At 30.6% G+C, this 10,333-nt stretch overlaps 1 protein-coding gene and 1 long non-coding RNA gene across 2 annotated transcripts; both read left to right on the top strand.

Annotated features, from left to right (window-relative positions):
* Positions 1-6,010: 6,010 nt before the first annotated feature.
* On the top strand, positions 6,011-6,785 carry LOC110896721. Its single transcript, XM_022143889.2, has 2 exons — positions 6,011-6,412; positions 6,539-6,785. Exons 1-2 carry the CDS (start codon positions 6,035-6,037, stop codon positions 6,578-6,580), a joined length of 420 nt encoding a protein of 139 aa, XP_021999581.1. The 5' UTR covers positions 6,011-6,034; the 3' UTR covers positions 6,581-6,785.
* A 2,978-nt stretch (positions 6,786-9,763) lies between these two features.
* LOC118484702 lies at positions 9,764-10,333 on the top strand. The gene is made up of 3 exons (XR_004874091.1): positions 9,764-9,850; positions 9,958-10,084; positions 10,197-10,333. It is a non-coding gene; the product is annotated as an uncharacterized LOC118484702 (long non-coding RNA).

The raw sequence follows: 10,333 nt of genomic DNA, 5'->3' as shown, positions 1-10,333 counted from the left end.
ACATGTCACCTAATGGTGCAAGCCAAATAATATCATCCATGTGGCACACCTCATAGTTGAGGATTGAACAAACGATCTCATTTACGCTAATCATGTTCTCTCTCCTCTCAAAACCCTAAATCGATTTTTCTCTCTTTTCCTCTCTGACGAACACGGCGAACACGGCGACTAACATCGATCCAATAATTTTGTTCAAGATTCAACGGATTTGAAGACAAATCATATACGGTACTCTCTAATTAGAGTATTTCTGTAACGCTCCGCTTTTTCGTAACTTTCCTTATTTAGAAACGTGTCTTTTATTTCTATTTTTGGAAGTTGTTCCTTTTGTATTTCGTATTTCGTTTCAAACCATTGTAAATCCGAGACTTCGATCGTAATGAAATGAATCCTTTATATGGAATGCTATTTGTTTTTATATATACATGCTTATACGTGTTGCAATACTTGGGTTATATGTTACCAATCTCGAATTCATACGCGCAACCGATACCCGACATACTAGTACTCATAACTTATACGTGCTTGTTAACTATTAAATACGTGGTTGAATTCTAATAATAATAATAATAGTAGCAGTAGTAGTAGTAGTAGTAGTAGCAGCAGCAGCAGTAAGTAGTAGTAGTAGTAGTAGCAGCAGCAGCAGTAAGTAGTAGTAGTAGTAGTAGCAGCAGCAGCAGCAGCAGCAGCAGCAGCAGCAGCAGCAGCAGCAGCAGCAGCAGCAGCAGCAGCAGCAGCAGCAGCAGCAGCAGCAGCAGCAGCAGCAGCAGCAGCAGCAGCAGCAGCAGCAGCAGCAGCAGCAGCAGCAGCAGCAGCAGCAGCAGCAGCAGCAGTAGTAGCAGTAGTAGTAGTAGTAGTAATAATAATAAAATAATAATAATTCTATTATAATATAATATAATAGTAGTAGTAGTGGTGGTGGCGGCGGCGGCGACGGCGGCGGCGGTGGTGGTGGTGGTGGCGGCTTAAACATCAACCGTGTAGTTGATGTTGTATGCTTATCATTTAAAAAAAATAAATAATAATAATAATAATAATAATAATAATAATAATAATAATAATAATAATAATAATAATAATAATAATAATAATAATAATAATAATAATAAATATCTTCAAGGCTGCTAACAGCGGCTGTTGTTACTTGTTTTGATTTAATTAGTAGCTCAACCCCACCACTCAGTATTACATATTTGATATAGTTAGTTAACCAAACATAATTTATATGAACATTATCTAACTTACATAGTAAATTGCCACAAAAATGATACAAAGGAAGATTGGAACCTGCTAGTTCCAAACGCAACCAAGGGGCCGAATGCAATTTTCTTTTTTAATTGTTTTAAGAGTTAATTACATAAATGGGTTCTGTGGTTTATACTTAATTTCGCCTTTAGGTACTAACTTTATTTTTTAACAGGTTTAGGTTCTATGGTTTCAATTTTGTAACACCTTTGGGTACTAACACCAAAATTAGTTAGATAATGACTAAAATACCCTTGCATGTTTTTAAGTTTATCAATGTAACACATTTGGGTACTAACACCTAATTTTATTTAAGTTTAAATCAATTTTACAAAATCTATTTATTTATTTTTTTTTCATCTTTTTATTATATCTCTTAATTAACATAAACTCTATTTATTTTTTTTATTTTCATATTTTTATTAAATTTCTTATTTAACATAAAAACTATTTGTTACACCAGTATTTTTTTTTAAATAAAATCTACTAGCTATATAGTTTTATGTAAATTAAATTTCTTACTCGTTTTAAATAATGTAAACCTTACTCGTTTTCAATTTTGGATTGAAATGATTGATAATAATAAATATCTTTCATGTAAAAAAATTTAAGCCTTTTTTTAACTCGTTTTTTTTTCATTTACATTTTACTATTTTAGAAAGATATTTAATTACATAAAACTATATAGCTAGTAGATTTTACTGGTGCAACAAGTAGATTTTATGTAAATTAAATATCTTTCTAAAATACTAAAATGTAAATGAACAAAAAAAAAAGTTAAAAATGGCTTAATTTTTTTACATGAAAGATATTTATTATTATTATCAATCATAGATATCCAAAATTGAAAACAAGTAAGGTTTACATTATTTAAAACTAGTATGAAATTTAATTTACGTAAAACTATATAGCTAGTTGATTTTATTTAAAAAATCTATTTAAAAAAATACTGGTGTAACAAGTAGATTTTATGTTAAATAAGAAATTTAATAAAAATATGAAAATAAAAAAAATAAATAGACTTTATGTTAATTAAGAGATATAATAAAAAGATGAAAATATAAAAAATAAATATATTTTGTAAAATTGATTTAAACTTAAATAAAATTAGGTGTTAGTACCCAAATGTGTTACATTGATAAACTTAAAAAAATGCAAGGGTATTTTAGTCATTAATTAACTAATTTTGGTGTTAGTACCCAAAGGTGTTACAAAATTGAAACCATAGAACCTAAATCTGTTAAAAAATAAAGTTAGTACCCAAAGGAGAAATTAGGTATAAACCACGGGACCTATTTGTGTAATTAACTCTTGTTTTAACCCTCAACCAATTATGTTAAATGCCAACTAACTTAAACCCTAATCCTTCCTTATAAATACCACTTAATCCCAGCCACTTTCTCACTTTTACAACCCTTAAACACTCTCAAAAACCACTCTCAAAGTCTCTAAATTCGCAGCAACAACTCAAGTTCGGACAGATTGTCCAGCCTTCACTAAAGTGAGCATAACTCACTCAATACTTGTCCGATTTAGTCCATTCTTTTTCCTATGTGCTTGGATTGACCTTGGCTTCGATTCCATGGGTATTTCACAGTGAATAAGTCCCTGGAACTCCGGCAAATAGGCTCCAAAGTTCACTGTTTTCATTTATCTTTACTAATCCTTGTTCAAACTTGAGTTTAACTCACTCAAACCCACGTCCTTATGCTTATAACCACTTCTATGGTTAGTTAAGCTTAAAAACGGGGCTGAGACATACAAAATCAGAGGTTAATCCTCAAATACTTTCTGTTTTGTTTAGGGTTTTTGACCCAGAAGTGGTGTTCAAGCTTCAAGCTTGATAAAGGTGTGATTGTGGACTAACTTGGGTTGTCCAATCTAAAATCCCCACATCCCTTGATGATTTCTCATAGTGTAGATGTTTCTTATTCTTGTATTCATATTAGTTCATGACCCTCCTTGTATGTTATTACATCAAGTGTAGTGGTGAACCATAAGAGGTACCTAAATGGAAGCTTGTTCTTCCTACCTCCTACATGAATTCTATGACACAATAAATGTACCTAAATGAAGATTATCTTCTACCTCATACTTGATTAATGGACTAAATAATACCTATAATACTTATACATATATTTACTATACGAACTCTTGATGATAGACTTGTGTTCATTCGTCAAAGTAGTAGAATACATCATCTAAGACATAAGACTTGTTACGATTCTAATGAGTATACTACTCATGAAAACATTAACCCTTGAGGTTTCATAGTGTCAAGAACAAGTACTTAATGTTGAAGGATGATTACTTTCGAATACATATGTTCTTGTGTTTTAACTTCTTAAAATCCCTAAATCTTCTGAATGCCCAAACTCACACACCTATATTTCCTTTGTGTAGAAGGACTTGGTGTTCCAAACTCCTAATCAATCAACTCACTCGCGGGATTACCAAGTAGAAGACTTGCAAAACCGTGAGTATACTCGCAACCCCCTTTTTATGTTTACCACTTTTTGGGGTGTAACATGTTTTATTATTAAACTACACTTAAACTTATTCTTTATGCAATGCACAAAACAATCCTTATACATGAATACTATGTTATGATACTTGATGCTTACGTGGACCATACTTATGTGATATGTTTTAGTCATTAGCTCTCACGAGCCTCCCTTCGACATGTATAGCGCTATAGGAGTAACGTACCGCCCCCCTTAAACTTGGGTCATGTTGAATTAATTAAACTTTCTTGCGTAAACAGAGGTTGGCTAGAAATATTGCATGCCACGCTAGGTTGATCTCGTATAGACTAAGTTGCCATGTGGATTCGTTTTAGACTTTTAAACTTATAGTTATACTTATGTTTAAACTTGTATACTCGCCTTTGCTTTTGCATTGAATTGTATTTTAAACATGTTACAGGTTGATGATGATGATGCTATGAAAAGAAGTAGCGTTGATGCCTAGATACACATATAGACGTTTAGGTTTAATATGTTGTATCAATTTTGTTTATGTTGTTATGTATTTCTTTGAACTTGATGTATTTGAATTTCTTGTAATGTTGATAATTTACTTTATGAAATGAAATCGGTTTATTAAATATTGTCACAAATAGTGTTATGAAGTCTCTTGCAATCTTCACACTTCGTCTCATCCCGATGTTTCCGCCATTGGTTGGGGTGTGACAATTTCATGATGGATTATAGGTTTTAATAAGCTTATTTTTGCAGGAAATCAAATCGGCCCTGATCAAATCGGTGATTTAGTGAAGAGGTATAAGCAATCTTCATTAGATAATAGTCTTCATCGACATTATTCATGCTTGATTCCGATAACCCTATCTTTTACACACGATTTCGATTGATTTGATCCGATTTTCCGATTCATTGTTTTTTGTTTGATTGTTTGTTTGTTAGATTCAATGGGTCTCTAATAGTCGATTTTGATGTTGGACGGTTTTTTTTTGTTTTAGGGTTTTAAATTCTTTGTTCATCTAATGTGATTTTTTGACGTTACTGTTGTTCATAGCCGATTAGGATTTTAATTCCTTTGTACAGTGTCTTTTTTTAGGGTATGTAATAGTGGATTTTGATGTTCGACGGTTTGTTTTTTTTTTGTGTTTTAGGGTTTCAATTTCTTTGTTCATGTATTCTGATTTGTTGATGTTACTGTTATTCGTAGCTGATTAGGGGTTTAATTTCTTTGTTCAGTTTCTTTTATATGGTCTGTAATAGTCGATTTCGATTTTGAGTTTCAACGGATATATGTTACCGAGTACCTTAGGCAAATGTTACTGTTGTTTATATTAATGAGTTGCTGATAGAGTGTATGTAATGTTGAGTTCTGTTAGTGCTAAATTAGGAGTACTAGATGTTGAGGCGATTAGTTGTAACGGTGCTGTTTTGTTTAGTTTGTTGACATTTAAGTTTGAATCTGTATTCGAAAGTCCGGTGCAGCTTTTTGATGGTTTATATTTTGGCAAATCTTATGTTAAAATCAACCGTTTTTTTAATATCTGTGTTTCTTTATTACTTTAATAAATATGTAATAATTGAATACTTTTTTGATATCGTTTGATATCTTATTTTATGTAGTAATTGACTGTCGTTTGTTACCTATATTTGTTACATGTACCTGTTTTGATATACAATTTGGGGTTGTGAAAGAAGACAACTTTGGAAGCGAGATGGTGTACGGATTCGCTGCCCGTGTGGAAGAGCGACAAAAAATTGTTGATGAGTGTTGATATTATAATCATTTAAAAAAAAGAATTTAGATGTTTTATTACTGATTTTATAATTGCATTTAACGATAGTTATCTTTTTCGTTGCAGAAACTTCCTGTTGGCTATGGTGACTGGATTAAGAAGTTTGGTTATCCAGAGAAGAATGCAATCATCAGGACCCTCGATGGGAGGACCTTTCAAGTCAAAGTGTTCAACCTTGCAGGCGACTATTTCTTTTACAATGGCTGGTTTGATGTCATCACGTCATTGAAATTACCGAACGATTCGTGGGTTGTTTGTCAGTATGAAGAAGCTTTATCTTCGTTCCGGCTGTTTCACTTTTATCAAGACATTTCTCTTGCGCCTTCTAACTACTTCTATTACAAACCTAAAAATGATTTTAAAGACCAAGACGACTGCATGGTACTTGAACATATACATTTTTAAATTCTTTTATCCTTGCATTAATACATTTTTTTGTATTTCGTGTATACCATTGATCCTAATATTGTTTTGTTCTTTGTGTAGTATGTGAACAGGTTGTTTGTTCATCACTCGATGCTGAATACATGTCCTTCAGATCCGGTTTTGGTTCGTTCTGCTGGAAATCGTAAATGGGTTGTTCGGATGGAAGTTTTAGACCATGAGCTTTATATTACCATAGGTTGGAGTCGAATCAAGGAGGAGATGTCGATAACGGATGATCATTTGTTGGTTTTTGAAATGGTTGATTTTAAGACGTTTGATTTGAGTGTTTTTAGCTGTAAGCCTGCCCTTCTTACTTACCCTCCTGAACTTTGTGTTATCAAAAAAGAGCTAACTGATGACTTAATTGAAGTGTCTGATGATGAGGTGCCTAATGCGGTTGCTGCACCTGTATTTGAACAGAGTGTTGATGATGAAGTACCAGTTACTTTTGTTGTTGACAACCATTATGTAAGTTTGTATTATTTACTTTTTCATAATATTAATGTATGTTTCGTTAATCCAGTTGAACTCATTAGTTGTAGGAAAACCAGATTTAATGGTATCTATTATTAAATTTTATATTCTAAATTGTAGCGTTTGAAGAAGAAGTGGGCACAAACTCATTGCTTGGATTGAAAGATGGAGTTGACCATCAAGGACAACGCTGGTCAAACTTGCAATGTGGCTATTGGTAAGGAGTTCTCGCAAGGTTGTCCGCGATTCAATGTTACCGGTATGAGAGAGTTTGTTAGAGACAAACGGTTGGTATTTGGTTCTTCTTTTTCAGATGGTATTTGTTAAAACTAAAGGTATGTTGCTTTATAACTGAGTTGGTGAAGGTACATGGCATGTTTTGGTAGTATTTTTTTGCACAAACTGTTGATGGTTAGAATACATTTAGTGGTATGTTTTTGGTGTGGTTGTTACTTTGAACTGATGTCATGGTAGATGTTGCTGATATATTTTTTTTTGGGCATTTTATGTTTGTGGCCGAAGTACTTAGTTTTATAATGCTTATATGACTAGACGTGGTTTCCGTTTTTTGCTACCTGTTTGTGCTTAGTATCCTATGTTTTAGTGAAATCAACATTTCTTGAAATTTTATGTGTTTTAGTTTGATAATGAAGAAAATTAGTGATCATATTAAAGTCCATTAACGTAATTTGTTTGAAAAAATTGAAAAACCGCTACTTTTTAAAAAGAAACTGATCTAAAAATAAAGTTTCATATGATTTTGTTTCCTATTTTAATTGTGTAACCGATTAAAAAGTATTTAAAAAAAATTGGTCACATTCTATAGGTTTACCTCTAATTTGTTTGAATTTATGTTGTTTCCTTTTTTACACGCATAGATTTACCATCTTATTTAAGTATATAAAATTAAAAATACTTTTCATTTAAATCAATTTAAAGTTTTTGTAACCTTCATTGAATGGTTAAATTTCTACAATTGAAAATTTTAGGTTCAATATGCTACTTTTGTATAAATAAATAAAAAGTTGGTTATTGAAATTAAAAGGTTTGAAATTAAAATATTGATTTTATTAAACTTGTGTTTGAAATTCGTAAATATACATTATTAATAGCTTAAACAATGAAATAACTAAAATTTTATGATATATATTAAAAATAAATAAATGTGTATATCAAATTGGTTTTTTATTTTTAATTTTTCTGTCTTTAAATTCTAAATTATATCTGGCCGTTTTATTTAAGTTTTTAATAAAACATTCCTAAGTTTTGTTTTTAATTTTGGAAAGTAAGAATCGGTTTTTAAACATTTTTATAGAAGTTTTTTAAAGCATTACAATCATGCCATATTTAATTAATCAATTAACTTGAATAAATAAATTCCAAAATTAACTACAACCTATTAGAAATAAAAGTCCAAAAATATCCAATGTAAACTATACCGATTAATTATTTTTTGTCAAATTATAAAATAAACTACAAATTTATTATCATTTCAAGTTATTAGTTATATTTTCCATAAAGACTTTTGGTAACAAACCTTACTTTGTGTTGTTTGCATGCATTACTGTAGAGTGTACTTGATGGTCTTTATTGTATTGTGATTTGTTGATTTAAGTAAATGATTATTGTTTTATTTTTTAAGTAATATAAGTAAGAATCAAAAAATCTTTTTGTGATTTGTAGTTTTTTTAGAAATGTAAACCCATTTCTAAAAATAATAATGTCTTTAATTTTGGCCACAATTTTGTTTACTAATAAACGTTTTTTTTCAACTTTACAAAAATAAGTTAATGAAATTTGTTTATATATATTTAGTTAATACATTCATTTGATTCAATTTCTAATTATTTTCTAACATTAATCATCTCAGTTTGGCTCATATCTCATACAAATGGATGAAAATAATGTTACTTTCTTGAACAATATTGATTGGAGATCCAAGCTGTTTACCATCAAAATCAAGGTGTTAAGACTTTGGATTCATGTGAATCCAAAGAGAGAAGGAGAAACCCTTGGTATTGAAATGGTGGTCATGGATGAGCAGGTTGGTTTGAATGTCATTTGCTTTTTAAAATGTATCTTAAGTTTTATATTGTTGCCTATACTTACCATTTTTATTTCCTGTTTTTATTAGGGTACCAGGATGCAGGCAACTGTTTGGAGCAAGTTTATGAAAAAACATGAAATTTTGCTTAATGAAAACGAGTCTTATTACATTTATAAATCTCAACTTTCTGTCATTAAGTCAAATTTCAAACACTTTGATAAGGAACATGCTATTAGCTTAAACTTTGATACATCTGTTAAAAAGTGTGAGAACTTTGATGGAAGTTTATATGGTATTCGGTTAGCATCTTTTGAGTCCATTAAAGCCTGATTATATTTTTTATTAATCAATTTTTTTTGTCAGATTTTGTTGGATATCTAGATGAGTGGTCTGAACCATAGATGACCAAAACGAAGATGGGAAAAGATAGCAAATACATGAACTTGCAATTGCTGGATGAAGAGTCCGTTAATTAAATTCTAATTTAATTTCATTGTAACTTTAGTGTTATACATTTTTTATTACATGATATCCTCTGATATGTTTAATTTCTATTTATGTAGGGGTATCAAGTTAAACTGCACTTTATGGGATGAGTACTGCGATAAGATGTTTGGTTACTTTTAGAGCCATAAAGAAGAAGTTCATGTTGTTCTGCTTGTGCAGTTTGGTAGTTTCAACAAGTATAAAGGTATTAACTCATTAAATATTTTTTAAATTTATATAATTTTTTTATGATATAAGAACTTGAATATCTTAATATCTGATATTAATTTTTTTTACACGGGGAAGACAACGCTATCTAATGCTTTCCATATAACAAGGCTATTTATCAATGTTGACATAGAGGAGATTTGTTCATTTAGAATAAAGTAAACAGTTTATAAAATAATATGAACTACTTATTGATGTTAACTTTTTTTGCTTCCATTATTGTAAACAGGTTTGTTGACAAGATATGTAAAACATCTTCTAATGGTCAAAAATCAATTGGTTCATCTGGAAGCATAAGCGTTGCGGATGACTTTTTAGTGAAGCATCCGTTTTCCAATTTCCGTTATATTACGCTCTTGGATCAGGTTTGTCTCTTTTATTTAATATTTTAAATAAATACATTAAACAAAATTGTTTCACAAATTCATTTTTATAACTCTAATTTCTTACATATAATTTCAGCCTTGTGAGGTCATAGTTCATGGTACGATCATGGGTGTGGATGATAAAGACGATTGGTACTACCTTGGTTGTGAGGAGTGCAATCGGAAGGTGGAGACAAGTTTGGTCATCGAGGAGGCTAAAGACGGTGCTGAGGAACCGAAGTTTAAACAGGTTTTAGTTTGCTCAAATCCTGAATGTCCGAAAGAGGTTGTGACTGCGACACCGATGTAAGTTACTTATATTTTTTGTAATTATATTATATTTATGATTATTTTATTTTACTTTAGAAATGTAAAATGTATTTATTTTGTGAATTACTTTTTTGTGCATTTAGTTTTAGGATTCCGATAAGAGTACAAGATTATGCAGCTATTGCCTCTTTGACTTTGTTCGACCGTGAAGCTTGAAAAATGTTGGGTATGACAGCAATTCAATTGCTTGAGAAGTCTAAAGTGGACCAGGTAACGTATTTCACATCAGTCTTTTTTTAAATTCTTATACAAGTTATATATTATTAATGTTTAAATCTTATTTCTATGTTCTTTTCAATAAATTTTGATTCATGTATATTAGGCATCTTTGGAAGAGAAAACCATTCCCTATCAGTTTAAATCTTTGAATGATAAAAAGTTTGCCTTCAAGATTCAAATTAGTCAATTCAATATTGACAACCATATTGATGGTTATGTTGTTCATAAGTTGGTTAATGA

The sequence above is a fragment of the Helianthus annuus genome, chromosome 12 (assembly GCF_002127325.2).
Source record: "Helianthus annuus cultivar XRQ/B chromosome 12, HanXRQr2.0-SUNRISE, whole genome shotgun sequence".
In the NCBI taxonomy this organism is placed as follows: Eukaryota; Viridiplantae; Streptophyta; class Magnoliopsida; order Asterales; family Asteraceae; genus Helianthus; species Helianthus annuus.
The sequence above is the reverse complement of the archived record's forward strand: the minus strand, read 5'-3'. Positions and strand labels throughout refer to the sequence as shown.

What these genes read in the sequence shown, in the direction of transcription:
- LOC110896721 (XM_022143889.2), top strand. Translation starts at nt 6,035, where the DNA reads ATGCTGAATACATGTCCTTCAGATCCGGTTTTGGTTCGTTCTGCTGGA. An exon ending in TTGTTGTTGACAACCATTAT is followed by an intron (nt 6,413 to 6,538) that starts GTAAGTTTGTAT and finishes TCTAAATTGTAG; the next exon opens with CGTTTGAAGAAGAAGTGGGC.